At 43.5% G+C, this 19168-nt stretch overlaps 1 protein-coding gene across 4 annotated transcripts; it reads left to right on the plus strand.

Moving 5' to 3' along the window:
• The first annotated feature begins 111 nt into the window (after positions 1-111).
• Positions 112-15115, plus strand: CCNE1 (cyclin E1). 4 transcript variants are annotated; one of them, XM_061469104.1, is made up of 11 exons: positions 112-581; positions 698-788; positions 1028-1096; positions 7355-7497; positions 7571-7706; positions 8531-8677; positions 11783-11878; positions 12244-12378; positions 12499-12610; positions 12697-12854; positions 13644-15115. In XM_061469104.1, exons 1-11 carry the CDS (start codon positions 568-570, stop codon positions 13764-13766), a joined length of 1224 nt encoding a protein of 407 aa, XP_061325088.1. In that variant the 5' UTR covers positions 112-567; the 3' UTR covers positions 13767-15115. The 4 variants fall into 4 exon arrangements, with proteins under 4 accessions (XP_061325088.1, XP_061325089.1, XP_061325090.1 ...); XM_061469105.1 differs by having other exon boundaries at positions 1037-1096; XM_061469106.1 differs by lacking the exon at positions 1028-1096 and having other exon boundaries at positions 113-581.
• Positions 15116-19168: the final 4053 nt, after the last annotated feature.

Here is a 19168-nt window from a genome sequence, read left to right on the forward strand (position 1 = left end):
CTGTCGCGGGGTTCCGCGGCGCCCTGCGCAGCTCCCCGGGTCTCGCCGCCGAGCCCGCCGCGCCCCCCGCAGACCCCGCCCCGGCGGCGCTTCAGAGCAGAGCGCGGGGCCACGTGTGCGGGCGGGCGGGGAGGCGGCCCCGCGCCGCTCGTTTAAATGTCCCGCTCGGCGCGGGTTGCGCTGTGCGTAGGGACGGGAGCGGCCGCGCCGTGAGGCAGGAGGCGCCCAGCGGAGCCCGCCCGCGCCGCGCTCCCGCCCTGCCCCCGCGCCCCGCCAGCGCTGCCCTGGGCACCCACCTACCCAGTTACCCTCCGCTCTGGTCCGGAGCGGAGGCGAGCTACCGAGTGCGGTGCCGCTGGGCAGCGGGTGGTGGGTGCCCCTGTCGCCTCCTGGGGTGACCGGCTGCGGGGTTGGGGGAGCCGGCGGGGCCGGCCCGGGGCTGCGGCCGCCCTTTTCCGCGCCGTGCGCCCGCGTCTCCGCTGCTCTTTGTGGGGGCTGAGGCTTGGGCCTGCTCGGCTGATCCCCGCACAGCGTTCCGCTCGCCCCGACCCGGTCCAGGCAGGCACCATGCGCCGGGAGAGGTAAGTCTGCTTGCTGGCCCTGCCGTGCGCGGGGCCCTCTAGGCCGAGGTCTCCGCAGCCACCCCTGAGGAGGCTCCTCGCTGCCGCAGCTCCTTTAGCTTCTCCTCTCTTGGCAGTGACTGCTCGGAGGAGAAGGCGCCCGCCAATGGGGACGGGTCCGCTGAGAGCGCCATGCGAGCCCGCAAGAGGAAAGCTGATGTGGCTACGGTGAGTGTGGGCCCGCCTGGCCCAGCCGCCCACCCTGATGCCCGCAGGCCGGCGCCTGCTCTGCCGCTGGGCTTGGCCTCCGAGCCCTCGCCTCCTTTTGTTGGGTGTCTGGAGGCCATGTGGTGGTCGGGTGTGGGGTGGTTGGGGGGTCTGCTGCGGGACTGTGGTCCTGAGGGACCAGGCACACGGATGCTTGTCCTGTGGTTTGTGCTTCAGAAACTACATGTTACTTTTGATAGTTCTTGCAGGATCCTGATGAAGAAGTTGCAAACATGGAGCTGACTAGAAAAAAGCAGTGTGAAAGCCAGGTAACTCATTTGTCTTTAGATCGGACAGCTGTAATCTTGTTTAACCTTATTATTACTTTGCAGTACCCTATTCTTGAAAACGTGGTAAAAACAGGTATATATAGGTACCCATGCTGTACAGCACTGGGCGAGGGGGACTATCAACGCTGGCTGATGAAACATGCAAAACACTTCAGTCTGTACCAGTTGCTCTTGAGTCTTTACAAGAGATGGGGCCCCTGTTGGTCTAAAGCATTGTTAATACTTCACTATAACCAATTATCCTGGGATTGCAAGGGTGCACCTTACAAAAGCCTTCATTTGCCTTAAGTTCTATGTGGAGGGATTCTGCACTGACCTCTTTAGAGAGCTGCAGGAGTACAGTAAGTGCTTACATGCTGTACTTTGCAGGCCAAAACACAAGACCCTTAAGCATGCAAGCAAAATCATCTTTTGAGGTGGTTCTTTTCACAGTCATGTCTTTACTTGTATCATATGGGAGAGAAGGATCCCCAGGACACTTTCTACTCTGTTCCATTCACATTGACAAGGGTCATTATTAGACTGACAAAAAGTAAGGGCTTCCTGATCAGAACTTTATAAAGTTTTTAGTAGATGCTAATGGGGAAATAAAATAGGTTTCCTTTCCCTGTGAAATAAAGGGATAATTTCTATCAAGTCACTTAACTGTGGAAATCAGGCCTGCAGTGGAGGTTGGTGGTGACAGTTGCCAGCTTTCTCCATAAGTCTTCCAGAAAGATCTGAGTTAGTAAAAACTAACTTTAGTAGTATCCTCTTTCCCCCCCTCCTTTCCTCCCCCTGGTGCCCTTTCCATATTCTTCAAAACTGAGGTGCTCTTGGTACCTATATCGGATGCTGTTTTGGTATACAGTATTGAAAGCATGATGCTTTTGTATATCAAGGTGCCCACTCTAAATAAAGCAGAACAGCCTGTTTTCTGAAACAGGTTTAACCCTGGCTCTTCCTTCCCTTCTCCTCCTCTCTGCCCACCTCCCCCATTTTTTTTTCCTGTGTGTACACACACACACACTTACTTAGTCAGTGGCACTAAAACTTCAGCCTGTTAATGCACATGCAGGGTGATACTTGAGCTGTAAAAGTCATGATCAGGGAGCACAGACCATGCTCATTTGGTACGCGAGGCTATGCATAATGTGGCACATGTAACCAGAAGTGGCAGCTGGAAGTTCTAAGACTAAAGTGCTGCCATAACAGATGGGCATCATTGTTTGGAATGGCCTCTGCTTGTTGCAACTGCGTATACTAGTTATCAGTCAACATATTAAGCAGGGCTCAAATGGTGAGCATTTAATGAGGGGATCTCTCCTTCCCTTCTGTCTTTCTCTTGTGTGGTATATTAAACTAATTTCTCACTTCTGACAAGGAAGAGCTGCCTGTCCTTCACCACTGCTTTCTCCTTCACCAAAAGATTCATTCCGCTTGATCTAAGCTAAGTTTGATCTACCGCTTCTTATGCATGTTTATTGCATAATAATAAGGTATTGTTAAAAACCTCACAGAAGCCCAATTCCACCTTCTTTCATAAAGACAGTGAAAGAAACTTGAAGTGTTTTCTATACATTGGCCTTCAACTTTGAAAGTAGATAAAGGCTTTCATTTCTGTGTTCCCGGCTTGGTAGGCATTCAGAATTGGCTCGGGAATGATAGGTAAATTAAAATGTAGATAATTTAGGCATCCAAAATATTTATTTGTGAATTTTTAATTTCATGATACTGGTGTGATTTGCCCCTTTGATTTTGTAAACAATAAATAAAATGTGTACCTGTGTATCAATCCCTACACACAGGGTTTGTTTTGTTATTTTTATTGTGACAAAGTAGCCAGATTGTTACAGATCTGGTTTAAAAAAAAAAAAAAAAGCTAACATTTGGCTGCACAGCAGCAGCTCCTGAGTCTGTGGTGTGACACAAGCTATTCTGATATAAATTGCCATGGGCCACTAATGAGAATATGTTTATGGTTCCAGCAGCAGTATAGCAGGCTTGTATGATAGTCAGTGAGACAGCTATTTTGTTGAGGCACAAACAATTCTAAAATGCAAGTAGCTATAAATCCACTGCAGCCTATACCACGTGACTTCTACATTAAATAAATTGTTTACTGACACTAGTTTATACACAAGGCAAAATATCATAGTCGCATCCCACTTTATGGCATCTTCATAGTCAATTCATTAGTTTGTTTCTGTTGAACATAAGGCCGGAGTTCTTAATTAGGATACTGTTACCCTTTATGTGATGAAAGGGTGGCTATATCATCAGGTTTGTGACAGCAGAATATTGCGTAAATTCTATGATTTTAGAGGACTGGCACCGTAATTCTGCTAGCAATTCTCCTACTAATTCTGGATGCTTTCTGTGGATGGATACACTTCCAAGGGTCCATGTAAAACAAAATTAATCTAACTAGATTAGAGTCATCCATGCAATTGTGATACAAATTATATGGCCACCTCCATCTAGAGTGGAGAATTGACTATAGAGGTTGTTTTTTTTTTTTTTTTTTTATATGAAACGAACTAATCTTTTCAGGTGAAAAGAAGATGAAGTAAACCCTCTGGAAATAGGTTTGATTTCTCATGAGACACTTTTCCAGAACCTGGTCTTACTGTTGCCAGGATGTTCCACCTAACAGGTTTGGAAATATCCTCCAAAATGTTTCTTTAACCAGCCTAAGTTACCTTTGAAAAATCCGATTTAAACAAACAAAACAACCTCCCTCAAAAGCGGTTTACAGTTCTTCAGGCAAACAGATGTGAAAAGAATGTAAACTATATCCAGACTGAGGTCTTGACTTGGCCCTAATCTGGGGTAGGACAACATTCAGACTCTTTAGAAAATCAGAAGTAGCAGAAGCACCAATGCTATTTGGAAAGACTTGGAACAACTTCATCTGAGTTGCTCTTCTCTCTCCTACTTATTAATTCTGGAATCTTTCTGATGGCAAAGAAAAACCCCTATACTTCAAACTAATGTATCCTATGAAAGAAAAATGGCTAGAATTATAGGTCTTATTATTTTTGACAGACAAACTAAGGCTGCAGTCTAGTAACTGGTATAGATGTCACTCTGTTACAAGGTGCTTTTTTTTAGGGTGGGGCAAACAGACATGTCCCCTTCCTGTTCCTTTCCCTTCAATTTCCATGCTGGAAATCCTTGCTGTTTCAATGGAGTTGAAGGCACCCTTTTCCTCTGCTTTCCTGCTGCCCTCTTTGCCCTCACTCAGGAAGCTTGTACTGGGGGGGTCCAGCTCACGTTGAGATGCAGGGAGTGTCTCAGCAGCTTGTATTCTTAAGTGTGGCTGCTTCACTGAAGCCTTTGCCTGGCCTGTAACCTATAACCCCAGTGTTTACTGCCTCCTCCATTTTTTGTCTGGCCTATATGCTTGAAGGATGTCCAGAAGATCTGTTTAAATGGACATTTGATATATCAGTGAGTGATAACATGCTGCAGAAAACTGAGGAATAGGAATATCTGAGCTTTTAAGAAAGCACCCCTGGCTTTTCTTTGTTTGGAGCTGTATGGGCTTGGCTGCTCTGGTAACTTTCCAATCTATTTCTCAGGATGGAGAACTTTAACTCTGGACAACCATTCCTATTTCTGTGTCTGGAATACTGTAGGTATCACCAACCTTTCTTGCTGGGCTCCATATAGATTTGTAGAGGCAGGTTTCCCCACTGATTTTTGGCTTGCATCCTACTTCAGCCCCTTGCCTAAGAAGTAAGCCCAGGACTGTAGGATTTCCTCCACAAGGCAGCACAGATTCTCTGTAACATCTGTTGCTTTTTGGCAGCTCTCTGTCAGGTTGGCACTGTGCAAGCCCAAAGGAAGCTCTTTGTGGTTTCCTCACGCCCTCCCCACCTTAAACTGTTTCTTTTTGCAGTGGTGCCTCCTGCTTCTTTACAGTTACAATGTGATGTAATGCAGTTTCTTGATATTGTTTCTTAATTTTGGTCTAACATGTTGCTAAATCTGCTTTTAAAGACTCAAGAGTCTGATTTACAGCTATGGTGCTCCCTCACCAATGTAATTCAGACTCCTGTCTCCTTTCCCAATAGCTGCCCTCTTTTGAGGCCCCTGCATGTTTCCTTCTTGTCCCTTGCTAAGCCAAATGCTTTTTTCAGTTACTTGCATCTCTTTCCCAGTTGTTGTGGTGAGCAACATTATCTAATCAAAAACTTCATTTTCACTTCTTAAAATACCTAAGAGGCTCCTAACCCTTTATTTGTATTTTCATACTGAAGATTTGGGGTGGGGGGAGATGGGGTGGTGTGGGTGGGTGAAATCTTTTAAATTGATCCTGCTGCTGTGTAGCATATGAGACACCTACTTTGGTTTAACTCGGGACAAAGCAGCTTCCTTCCTCTTCAGAAGATGCTGGTGTAATAGGCACATATATGTGTGTGTGTATATATATATGATCTACTGCTTTTCTATTGGTTTGATGATTAGCTGTTAAGACAGCACTTCTCCAAAGGCTGTTGGTAGCTGGGCTTGCCATGCAGTTTGGAGAATAAAATGTGACTGAATTCTAGTTTTGAGAGAGGACAAAAATTAACTTATAACAATGCTGATGTGACACTTATTTAAACTTTCAGTTTGTAGGGAATCTGTAACTTTTAAGGTAAAGATATTATTCCCTCTTTTTGCCTTACCCCACCCAAATTAAATTGTGGCATGGCTGGGTGTGTACCTATGCTAGATTTGCATGTAGAACTCCAAGAAGAAAAGCTATCCATGTCTGTTTCAGTAACTCAAAAGTACAAAGTCTTAGTTGCGAGTGAACTGTGAAATGTGTTTTTTGTTTCATCAAGTCAGTGGTTTCTGTTTCTAAAGCTGGTGTTAGCAGGTAGCCATTTTGCTGGAAAGTGATGTCATTTGTAGCAGGGACGGCAAAAATTAGGTGTGGAAGCTTCCTTGCAAGAGGCAAAACTTCATGTAAAGCATCTTACTTGTTAGCACCTGATGATTGTTCTGATTATTTTTCCTAAAGCCCATCAGAAATCTTGTTAGGGAGCTCTGTCCTTTTAGTGGTGCAGAACAGATCAGCTTGCAGCAACATGGCTGGCTTCACTGTTAGGCAGAAAAGCCAGAATTTTAATTTGCTTAGGTATGATGACATGGGGCTGGTTTTGTTTTCTACTGACAAATAGAATAGTAATATTTTTCCTGGGTAGCTGCATGAAGTGTACACCAAGGTCTTTGTTAAACAGATTTAGGCAGGAGAACGGTGAACATCAATTTTACTTCTGGTCCAAATAAAAGTAAAAGGATACTGTGGGTGAAGTGTCGGATGTCTGATGTTGGCAGACCTGGCCATGTATATTAATGTACATGAAAAGGTCAAATTAATGCTTTAATGAGAACTGATTAATATGTACTTGCTTTATTCTGAAAACATTTGTGTCATATGTGCTTTGTTTTTCCATCACTGCTGGATGAATGAGTAAGAAATTATTTAAATGATTATTCTGTTATGTTCATTGTCAGGGTTGCTTTACATGGAACCATGGCTTCCAGTGTTTCATCTACATATTCCTTGCCAGAAATCCTGACCTTTTATTTGGGTTTTAAGGTTCCATCTGCTTATTCTTTATCTGTAGGCAAGCTTATTTCTGGTAAAAACAAAGTGCTACATTACAATAGGAGACTCTGACTTGGATATTGTTCCTTGAAACAGTTGTGGTCCCTCAAGAGGAGGACAGGGTAAGTGTTCTTCAGCAAACTCAGTACTGGTGAGGCCACACCTGGAGTGTTGTGTCCAGTTCTGGGCTCCTCAGTACAGGAGAGACTTGAACACACTGGAAAGAGTTCAGCAAAGGTCCACTAAGCTGATTAAGGGACCAGAGTGTGTTTGTTATAAGGAAAGGTTGAGGGAGCTAGAACTGCTTAGCCATGAGAAAAGAAGGCTTGGGGAGATTTTTGTCAATTGCATATAAATACCAGAAGGGAGGATGTAAGGAAGATGGAGCTAGGATCTTTTCCTTGGTGCCCAATGATGGGACAAGAGCTATCTGGATGTAGTCCGAGGCCACTGGCTCCAGGTGGCCCTGCTTGAGCAGGGATGTTGGACAATATGTCACACAGGTCCCTTCCTATCTCAACAACTCTGATTCTGTGTGGTTTAAAGAGGTAATCATAGTTCTTGTCATAGGTTTTTTGGCTAATGTCTTCTATTTGCAGCTAAAATGATTATTTTAAAAGGCACACTTTAAAATCTTGTGTTTCATTTAACAGCCATCCTGGAATACTGATCCCAAAAATGCCCATATGCTGATTCCTACTCCAGATAAAGATGATGATCCAGTTGGTGTTGATTACTCTCAGTTTCCACACCTAAGTCTTGTTCGAACTAGAGTTTCACCATTACCAGTTCTTGGGTAAGTGCTGTTTTGCTGCTGCTAGTTTGCCTTCCTTTTTTATGATTTGAGACTAAACATTGATCTATCTTAGCTGGGCAAACAGAGATGATGTATGGAAAAACATGATGAAAAAAGAGGAGACGTATGTGAGGGATAAATTTTATATGCAAAGGCACCCTCTCCTGCAACCTAAAATGAGAGCAATCCTTCTAGACTGGCTAATGGAGGTAAGCTTTTCTGTGCTTGTATTTCAAGTGTGCTTTTGTTGAAGTGTACTAACAACTGTCGTGAGTGCACTTAATGATATTTGCATAACCCATTTAATATTAGACACTCATCTTTATCTTGAAGTTTGTCAATGAATGGCGCCAAACTTTTAAAAATATATGTAGTGGATTGTGTTCATGGTGTACAAACTGACAGTGTTTGCTGTTGCTCATTGATAGATTGATAGTGATTAGCAATAAACTTGTCCCCAAAGTGATGTGAGCTTTTTAAGGTCACACAGTAGATAAAAGCTGCAGGAGTGATTACGATAGTCTTTGCAAGAAGGAAGATGTGTGGTGGTTTGGAGATCAGAAGCATCTTGCAACCTCTCTGTTATTTGTCACATAGAATATAATACAACTCTACTGTCTGTGAGTCTTTGCTGTTCAGATGAATTGACAGCATAGTCTCTGTTCTTAATTCTGAAGGATTTCTGAGAATTTTCTCTTTGGAGGTGTTGGAATGATGCAGTTTTGCAAAAATGATTAACTGATGTTCTGACATTGCTAGGACATGTGCTTGCATTTTCTAAAAGGATATTCACTCTGATCTTTTTTTTTTTTCGGGGGGGGGGGGAGAGTTACTGAAGTGGCAGTCATCTTGTGTCAAAGGAAACTTTAACTCATGCTCCTAGTTAACATATTCCTTCACAATAGCAGTGAAGCAGAAAGCCAATATGAATTTTACATTTAGCTTTTGATTTTGTTCTTTAATACATCTGTAGCATCTGGTTTTGACTCTGCAACACTGTTCTTGACCTTTGTAATCTCTGATGTCTCTCCAGGTTTGTGAAGTCTACAAGCTTCATAGAGAAACTTTTTATTTAGCACAAGATTTCTTTGATCGGTTTATGGCAACACAACATGATGTTGTAAAAACACTATTGCAGCTTATTGGTATCTCTTCTTTATTCATAGCAGCAAAGCTTGAGGTAAGTATCTCCAGCTTTACTTAAACATAAAAATGTGAATGGGCAGACAGCACACTTAGTGTACGCTAGATGGGTTTTGGCAGGCTTTATGGAGTTTGTTATGACATTTCAGTTGGAAGAAAAAGCCACATTTTTTCAGTTTCTCCTGTTTTTTTAAGAAGTGTCTACAACCAGCTATCATCACAGTATACCTGTAATTTTAAAAGGATAATCTTTTCAGTGTTAATTCTGAATTTTTTAATTACGGTTGCTAAGTGAGTTTTTGGCTGGCTGCTGTATACAGAGACCACTTGTTGCAATTCTGTTGTCAGTGTAGTACCTATTGGATAAGAGTCTGAGCTATTCTTTATTTAGAATCATAGAATCGTTAGGGTTGGAAAGGACCTTAAGATCATCTAGTTCCAACTACCCTGCCATGGGCAGGGACACCTCATGCTAAATCATATCACCCAAGGCCTCGTCCAACCTGGTCTTGAACACTGCCAGGGATGGAGCATTCACAACCTCCCTGGGCAACCTATTCCAGTGCCTTACCACCGTAACAGGAAAGAATTTCCTCCTTATATGCAATCTAAACTTCCCCTGTTTAAGTTTGAACCCGTTACCCCTTGTCCTATCACTACAGTCTCTAATGAAGAGTCCCTCCCCACCATCCTTGTAGGCTTCCTTCAGATACTGGACGGCTGCTATGAGGTCTCCACGCAGCCTTCTCTTCTCCAGGCTCAACAGCCCCAACTTTCTCAGCCTGTCTTCATACAGGAGGTGCTCCAGTCCCCTGATCATCCTCGTGGCCCTCCTCTGGACTTGTTCCAACAGTTCCATGTCCTTTTTATGTTGAGGACACCAGAACTGCCCTCAATACTCCAAGTGAGGTTTCACAGGAGCAGAGTAGAGAGGGGCAGGATCACCTCCTTCGACCTGCTGGTCACGCTCCTTTTGATGCAGCCCAGGATACGGTTGGCTTTCTGGGCTGCAAGCTCACACTGAAGCCGGCTCATGTTCATTTTCTCATCAACCAACACCCCCAAGTCCTTCTCCGCAGGGCTGCTCTGAATCTCTTTTCTGCCCAACCTGTAGCTGTGCCTGGGATTGCTCTCACCCAGGTGTAGGACCTTGCACTTGGCATGGTTAAACTTCATGAGGTTGGCATCAGCCCACCTCACAAGCATGTCGAGGTCCCTCTGGATGGCATTCCTTCCCTCCAGCGTATCAACCGAACCACACAGCTTGGTGTCATCAGCAAACTTGCTGAGGGTGCCCTCAATCCCACTGTCCATGTCACCAACAAAGATGTTGAACAAGACCAGTCCCAACACCAATCCCGGAGGGTCACCGCTCGTTAATGGTCTCCAGCCAGAAATTGATCCGTTGACCACAACTCCTTGCTTGTGGCCCTCCAGCCAGTTCTTTATCCACCGAGTGGTCCATCCATCAAATTGATGTCTCTCCAATTTAGAGACAAGGATGTCGTGTGGGACAGTGTCAAACACCTTACACAAGTCCAGGTAGATGACATCAACTGCTCTACCCCTGTCCATCAGTTCTGTAGACCCATCATAGAAGGCTACCAAATTGGTCAGGCAGGATTTCCCCTTAGTGAAGCCATGCTGGCTGTCACCAAGCACCTTGTTGATTTTCATGTGCCTTAGCATGCCTTCCAGGAGAATCTGCTCCAAGATTTTGCCAGGCACAGAGGTGAGACTGACTGGTCTGTAATTCCCTGGGTCATCCATTTTCCCCTTCTTGACAATGGGGTTTATATTTCCCTTTTTCTAGTCGTTGGGAACTTCACCTGACTGCCATGATTTCTCAAATATCATGGCCAGTGGCTTAGCAACTTCATTTGCCAGCTCCTTCAGGACCCGCGGATGGATTTCATCAGGACCCATGGACTTCTGCACGTTCAGCTTTTTAAGATGGTCTCGAACCAGATCCTCTCCTACAGCGGGCCCAAGGTCTTCATTCTCACAGTCCCTGCGTCTGCCTTCCAAGACTTGGGTGGTGTGGTCAGAGCCTTTGCCAGTGAAGACCGAAGCAAAGAAGTCATTCAGAACCTCAGCCTTCTCCAAATCCTGTGTAGCCAGTTCTCCTGAGAGCTTCCTGAGGGGACCTAGATTCTCCCTAGTCTGGTTTTTATTTGCTATGTACCTGTAGAATCTCTTCCTGTTATCCTTAATACCCCTAGCCAAGTTTAATTCTAACTGGGCCTTGGCTTTCCTAACCTGGTCCCTAGCTTCCCAGTCAACATCCCTGTATTCTTCCCAGGCCGCCTGTCCTTGCTTCCACTTATTATAAGCCTCTTTTTTCATTTGAATTTTCCTCAGGAGCTCCTTATCCACCCAAGGAGGTCTCCTGGCCCTCCTGCTGCACTTCCTTCTGGTTGGGATGCAACACTCCTGAGCTTGTAGCAGGTGGTCCTTGAATATCAACCAAGATTCTTGGGCCCCTCTGCCCTCTAGGGCTGTATCCCATGAAACCTTCCGAAGCAGGTTCCTGAAGAGGCCAAAGTCTGCTCTTTTGAAGTCCAGGGCAGTGAGCTTGCTGCACACTCTTCTCACTGTCCTGAGGATCTCAAATTCGAGCATCTCGTGATCACTGCATCCAAGGCTGCCCTGGAGCATCACATTTCCAATGAAACTGGAAATTTACTGGAACAAATTCAACTGTTAAAATACATAGTGCTTTTTAAGTTCTTACTGTTTGTCTTTTAAGAGAGCTGTTATTCTTCTGTTATTCTCCAGCAGGGGTTAAGTGGCCTTAGGATATATAAAAATATCTTGATGTCAGTTATGATGCCATCTCAGTGATGCTGTAGTCAAACATAAAGCATGTTGTACTGGTGCATCAGAAGTGAAAGGTGAAGTCTATGAGCAGGAAGGTTGAAGAATAAATCTGGACATTAAAGGCAGAGGAGAACACCATGAGTTAGGATGGAGAACTTGGTTCTTTTTTAATTTTTTCCTCTGTTTTCAAATGCTGAGGTGGTGGTCCATTATTTTTCTTTTTCCCCTTCCCCCCCTCCCTCTTTTTTTTTTTTTTTTTAAGCACATAGAGATTAGTTACTATGTATTACACAAATTAAATACTTGGTTTCTTATCTTTCAGGAAATTTATCCACCAAAGTTGCACCAGTTTGCCTATGTCACAGATGGGGCTTGTACAGAAGATGAAATCCTCAGTATGGAATTGCTCATTATGAAGGTATTACGTCAAAGTGGAATTAGTTCTACTTGAGTTTTTAAAAATGCATAGCATAATCAGACTAAAAGCAGAGAGCCTCAGTTTGTCTTATGTGCTGCTAAGGTGCACAGTTTCTCTTACTAATTAGAAAATATTCTCTAGGTAACAAGTAATTTAAAGCATCCACCAATATGTGCGTGTTAACAAAACTAATTGTTCCCCACCCTATCAGCAGGAAGAGGTATAGGAGAGGACTAGATTTGTGTGTTTCAAAGACGCCTTGACAACTGGAATTACAGCTTCTGATCTGGAGTAAATATATTTGTGTGGTTTAAGTTAGGACCTCTTTATTAATACTGAAGTCTTCTAAATGCTTACTCTTTCAGGCTCTCAACTGGAACTTAAGTCCACTAACAGTTGTATCATGGCTGAACATTTACCTGCAAATTGCATATTTAAACAAGCTTTATGAGGTATTACTGCCACAATATCCACAGCAAATATTTGTACAAATAGCAGAGGTAAGGCTGATTTTTTTTTTTTTTTTTGTTGTGTTTTTTTTTTTTTTTTCCTTCAGATGCTATTTCACTGGAAATAAAGTGCTCTTGTCATAGACTTATTAAGCATCTGTTGTCTTGTAGCTCTTGGATCTCTGTCTGCTGGATATTGGCTGCTTGGAATATACATATGGAGTACTTGCAGCTTCTGCTTTATATCACTTCTCCTCATCTGAGCTGATGCAGAAAGTTACAGGTATTGGAATTTATAAGCTAAGTCTAGTGTGTTTACAAACATGAAGTCTTCATTCAGGCAGATAACCATACGCCTTTGTCTTCCAGGTTATGAATGGTGTGAGGTAGAGGAATGTGTAAAATGGATGGTTCCGTTTGCAATGGCGATAAGGGAAGTTGGAAGCTCCAGACTCAAACACTTTAGAGGTGTAGCTCCTGAAGACATGCACAATATACAGACACACATAAATGGCTTGGATTTGCTGGTATGTATGTGCATAATGAAGACAAAAATCTATCTGTGAAATCTTCAAGTATTGTTTCTTCTTTGGTTAAAACATACAGTAAACTTAAATGAAGCATTACTAGATAGATACTGACTGTATTCAGGTAATAAAAGGCACAAGGTTGTACTCCAGTTACAAAATTCTTAGGACAGTCTTGTCTTGGGACTGACTTGTTCTGTGTTTTCATAAAAAGGTGATTGTGACTTAAGTGTCTCATCTCAAACAGCAAATAATTACCCTAGAGATCAGAAGTTTATTTCTACCCTTCGGAATACTTCAAATACTGTGCTATACCTTTCTCTCTAGAAAATGCAGGTCATGTAAACTTTTCTGATGAAAAAGAACACTGATCACTTGAGAGTGATCTTGTAAGACTGTTTCATGACAGTGATGGCTGACAAGAAGTTGAGCAAGAGTAGTTTTTAGCATGAGAAACTTGCAGAGGATCAAAATCTTGTCCAGCAAATTGTAGTTAATATTATCTCTTTTTTTTTATTATTTTTATTTAGATTATTTAGAAGTTAAAGTTCTTCCTGTTCAGTTGGTTCTGAATTTTGCTTTCTTTAAGATACAGGTACCATAATGCTGATCATAAGGTTTGAAAAGTTAATGCTGATCTCTTGAAGTTTGTATTCACTAACTAATGTGTACCAGATGATTTATTTGTTGCTGCTATCGGGGTTAGATACAGAGATGAATTACATTGCTCTGTTGCATAGATATACCAAAGTAAAAATCTTCTCTTATCTCCTTTTCTTATGCTTTCAGGACAAAGCTCAAGCAAATAAAGCCATGTTGTCTGAGCAGAATAGAACTTCACCTTTCCCCACTGGTGTCCTTACACCACCACAAAGTAGTAAGAAGCAGTCTTCTGGACCAAAGCCAATATGACTTTAGAAACAGTCAACAGTGTTGCTGAAGTGCCTATTCTGCTGGTTCTAACTCCTGCTCCATTATGAACATGCTGTCAGTGAAGTTTATAAGCCTTTTTAGAATCTGAAAAAGAAACCATACTTTTTTTCATGACAGAAGAAATTTTCTATTTTAAATATTTTTATTGAACATCAAAATCTTCTAAAGAAGTGGATCAAGTATACCAGCCGCTTAAAAGAACACCGAAGAGTGCTCCAAATGCTGCTACAGAGGGTGATGCTTGATGTGACCAACTGTTCAGGAAAAGGGTTTGAAGTTTAGATTGGTTACTGTGCCTGTTAGTCCGTTGGATAATCTGCAGTCAGACTGTCCCCTGTTGACAAACAGGCAAAAAGTGCTGTGGAAGACAATGTTTCAAAGCCTCTTTCAAATGGTTGGCTTGCAACTTGATGCCTTTTAAAAACTCTTTATTGTAAATGCTGCTATGTCTCTATCCATTTAGAATAAAAATGCTGTCTAAGACAGCTAGTTTTATGTATATTCCTATTTTTTCTTTTAATTATGGTCAGCTAAGGTTTTTCAGATTGTGACCACTAGTAGGGTGGGAGTTGGGGATCAATAATGTAGTAACTGTCTCTTTATTTATTTACCACTACTGCTTATCAATTACAACTTCCTTTTTGGATACTAAGATAAAATGGTCATGTTAGGCTACTTGGATTTTCCTTAGCCAGATGCAGGTGGCTAGGGAGGGGATAAAAGACATGACAAGTATATGGGGAATGCTTCCATAGCACACTTCCTAATCAGTGTACTGGGAAATTCTTGAATCGGATTGTCTCTATTGTTATGCCTCATAGCAAGAAGTGATCAGTTGCAAAAGCTTACCTTTCCTTAAAACATAATCATTTAAACATTGGGATTTTGGCATTGTCGTTGACAATTATAGCCTTCTGTGCAAAGCTAGTTGTGGAATGGTGTGTGCCTTTTGACAGGAGGAGTTGTCCTTCTTGACTTTTGCAAAATCTGAGAAATTACAGTAAGATGTTTTCTGAAAGTCACAGTTCTGGAGAGAAGAACAGAGAAATAGAAAATTGGTTTTCTCAGGATGTTCACTTTGAAGGACTGTTCAACAACACTGAAAACTTCTGTGAGAATACCAGGATTCATCGTGTTGTCCTGAAGATAACTTAAATGCTTCAACACGTTCAGGAAGCTCCTGTTCTTTCATTTTTATAAACATAGTTCCCAGCAAGGCTGCTTTTTATTATTGTTAAGTTATTCTCCCTTTTCCTCTTCCCTGTCCCACTATTCTGTCAAATGTTAAAGCTTTAAGGTAATAAAAATGCCTATGGTAACTAATAGTAGGCAAATCATTTGTCTTTTTCTTTTTTTCCTTTCCTTGCAGTAACTGGTTGTATGTCCTGTGCTAACAAAATAAGTGTAAGTGTTAGCTGGACAAGTTTGGTGCTGCCAGTTCAAGGATGTTTTAGTTTCTTGGAGAGCTACATGTCCTAAACAAAGGAATGTTATATTTGCCTGTTATCGAAAAAGTTTGTAACAATGAAGGAATTTGTCAAGAGACATTTTAGCACTTAGTTCCAAATTTAAGCACACAAAAGCAGGGGCCAGGGAGGTGGTGATACACAATATCCCTCCTGAAATGTAGTTTCTAGGCTTAATTCCTATATCACCAGGTAATTTTGCTGATTTTTATAACTTCCCCCTCAAAGGCCAACCTGCTTCATTTCAATGGGAAGCTGTCGTCTGGCCCCCAAAGCATGGACATCACCACTTTTCCAGCTTCCTAGGGGTGTGATACTTCCCAGCAGCAGTGACTTGTATGAAAAACCATTTTCTTACTTTCTGGACTTTATCTTGTGCTTTAAGAATCTTTGTTTCTGGTTGTCTTGCAGCATGTGTGGATGCTTACATTTGTCTGGGTGTGCTGTCATTCTAGGGTAGCTTGAAAAAATTATGTACTGGTTGCCACAGGCTGAAAACTATTTCGGGGAGGAACGGGGTAGCTAATTTTGAGAGAGAGTTGCCCCTTTGTGTGGGGGGTCAGAACAAAACCAACCACAACCAAGCAAAACACGTACAAAAGGTAGTTCCCTCCATGTATTTCTTGCCTGAGGATCCCATTCTCTTAAATTCTTTCTGGTCACAGACCAATCTGGAGGTAGACTCATGGCAGGTGGGAAGAAGCAAGTGGGCAGTTCTGCCTGGCTGAAGAAGAGACAAAGGTTTAGTGGCTTTTCAGGTAGGCTGAAGTTTGTGCCACTAGGATTAGCTACTACTGAAAGATATGTTCCTGCAAGCAGCTGGGCGCATTGCATGAGGCTGTGTCTCCTGCACAGGAGTAGGGGGAATTCTGTGGAATGGGAGAAACCCAGGAAAGGAATTTAGCTGTGTGCTGCTCAGCTGGAAACTGCTTCTCCCCCTAATAGCTACAGACCAGCATAAAGCATGCTGCAAAATAAATTGAATTCTGCATTAACCCAGGTGGCATATGATTATCTTCCTTCCCCTGAAAGGTTTGTCACCGCTATGTATCAAAACCTCACCTTGGTCTGAAAGCTGGGGGCATTGGAGAAACTGATTGAGAGAAATGAATCCCTTTTTAATTTTGGCCAAAATCTTGCAGAATGAAGAATGCACTGAGGAAATGTTAGCTGATACTGCATGGTTTTATTAGTATTCTGGGCTTCAGTCAGGAGATTAATAATGGCCACAGACAGCGTCTCTTCATATTAAAGTGTCTTCACATGAGTAGTTTGGGTGAGTGCAAACGGACTGCAAGGCACAAGCAGGCTGTCTTGTCTGGCCCCAACTGACAATGAGTCAACACTTTAATATAAAGAAGAGACAGTTGGTAACAGTCATTAACATAACAAAGTGCCCTGTGGATCACTCCGAATTCATCTGACTGTTTTTAAAGCAAATGTTTTCCTCTGAGAAGTGGCCACAGAACAGTATCAGTGTTTCGCTGCCTGGCCTACCCTGTTCTGCTGGGGGTAGGTGTTCCTATGGGATGGCTGGTCCTGAAGCCTCCTGGTTGAGAATGGTGTTTCCTTGAGGTGATAATGTGCTAGCTTTTTTTTGTATTTTATCCTGATCTTGTATTAAAACTGGGCTTGGGTTGATGGGCTTAAACTGAAACAGGGGAAGTTCAGGTCAGATGTAAGGAAGAAGTCCTTCACTGAGATGTGGTGAGGCCCTGGCACAGGTTGCCCAGAGAAGCTGTGGCTGCCCCATCCCTGGTAGTGTTCAAGACCAGGCTGGATGGGGCGTGAAGCAACCTGCTCTAGTGGAAGGTGTCCCTGCCCATAGCAGGGGCTGGAACTGGATGAGTTTTAAGGTACCCTCCAACACAAACCAGTCTGTGATTCTATGACTCATAGGGTTATTTCTGGTCCACCCCATCCCTGCCGGCTTCCTCCACTGGACAACTGTGAGGAAATCTGACTTCTGCTAGAACAGGTAAGAAGAAAAAGGAGTCAGACAGGCTGCTGGTTCTCTGTGTGAGGGAGAGGCACAGGCTCTGCTACTGTGCTCAGTGCTTGGCTGGACCCCTAGAAGGAGGGGGCTCTGTGATGTTCATCTGACATAGAAGGGGGATGCAGTAGAGGCTGAGAGTAGCTCTAAGGAAAGAAGAAATGCTATGAGGAGTAGAAGTACAGAATCACAGACTGGTCTGGGTTGGAAAGGATCTTAAAGCTCATCTAGTTCTAACCCCCTGCCATGGGCAGGCACACCTTCCACTAGAGCAGGTTGCTCCAAGGCCCATACTACTGCCAGTGATGCAGCAGCCACATCTGTATGGAAATGGCAGGTCTGTTAGTTGGGTGCCCAGGGAGAAATTTGCTTGACTTCTTTACCATTGTACCATTGTGCTGGAGCAATGTGAGAAATGTACTAGTTGAATGTACGGAGAAGCCATTGTGTGTCTGCGAAGAACAACCTGGTTTTGTCACTGCTGTAACTTGCCTGTGTTCTTGAACTATGGAAAGACTGCATGTTTCTCCCATGGTTTCCAATCTGGCAGCTGCAGTGAGTTTGGATCCTCCTGCTGCCAAGTGGACCTTGCTCCCCAGCAGCCTGCCTGAACAGGAACCCTGCTTCCTGAAACTGATGTAACGGGAATGTTCAGTGATAGGGAAGGTAAACTGTATGAGTCTGGGTCACGTTGTTGACTGGCAGCTGAGTGGCACCAAGGGTGGAGATACCAGAGCAACCACTGGGGTGTAGTTTTTGGAGGCATCACTTCACTGCTTATAATAATTGCATACCTGACTTCAGTGTTTACAGAGGGGTTATCACCTCGAGGGCAGCTACAGGCACGTGGGGCACTGGGTTTGGGATGGCTGAGTGTGTTCTGGGACCTGTTGCTCATGAGCATGAGAGAGACCCCTGACTGTCCCCCAGCTGTTGAGGTCAGGGGAGCAGGAGGGACCTCTTCTACCCCTTCCCGCTGCAGCCGCACACCCCAGCACACAGTTATCTTCCAGGGTGCAGAGGGGGAGCATGAATGCATCCCTTTGTGCAGGGCTGTTCTGGGGCTGGGTGCTCCTTCAGGGATGTGGAGAGCGGGCTGGGAGGCTCCCGGATGGGACCTGGCTGGGAGAGGAGCCGTAGAAGGTGGCGGGAGCCGCTCAGTGGCCCCACGCTCATTGACTTAATTGGGGCTGCGCTGCAGGGCTGAAGGAACGCGAGATGGACGGGATTCTCACGGAGACGGCCGGGACCCCGCCAAATCATTAACGTCAATTAAGTACCGAATGTGTAGATTACTGACATGTTATTGTTAGGGCCCTAAAGGAAATATAATTAATAAAGCTCCCCCACCCACACCGAGAGGCAGCTCTTTGTGTTCCCTGTGCTTTCCCCTGCCGGCAACGTCTATCTCCTCCCGCAGCCCCACGCTCCTTTTCAGCAGCCTTGGACAGCATTAACATTTGAATTAACATAAAATCACTTTCTGAAATCTGTTAACATTTATAATGCTGCTGTACTTTGCCTGATCATCGCGGTTTTTCTGTCAGATTGAGCTTGGTGAGGGTTGTTTTTTTTTCAAGTGATACCAAACATAGACCTATTATGCTGCAAAAAATTGCATATTTGTTTAATGATTTCCCATTGGTATCTTTGTTGCTATGAACCAAAGCATTAAATAGAAGCTAGGATGTTAATGCTCTGTTGTTCTACATAATAAATTTGAATATCCCCTGATGAATGTTTTTAGCAGGGATTTTCTGAATAAAATGCATACGTGCCAGGGTATTAGCAATTACTTAAAATCGGTTTCTGACATTTAATGTTGATGTCTAAAATATTTCCTTTAATTTTTGGTTGTCTCTGGAAACAGAAATGATGGCACTCGTCCTAGGGAGGGCTGGGTGGACAAATAACACTTTTAC

Source organism: Pezoporus flaviventris, unplaced genomic scaffold, assembly GCF_033815535.1.
Source record: "Pezoporus flaviventris isolate CSIRO_AGI_PZ_B2104156 unplaced genomic scaffold, CSIRO_AGI_Pfla_v1 ptg000054l, whole genome shotgun sequence".
In the NCBI taxonomy this organism is placed as follows: domain Eukaryota; kingdom Metazoa; phylum Chordata; class Aves; order Psittaciformes; family Psittacidae; genus Pezoporus; species Pezoporus flaviventris.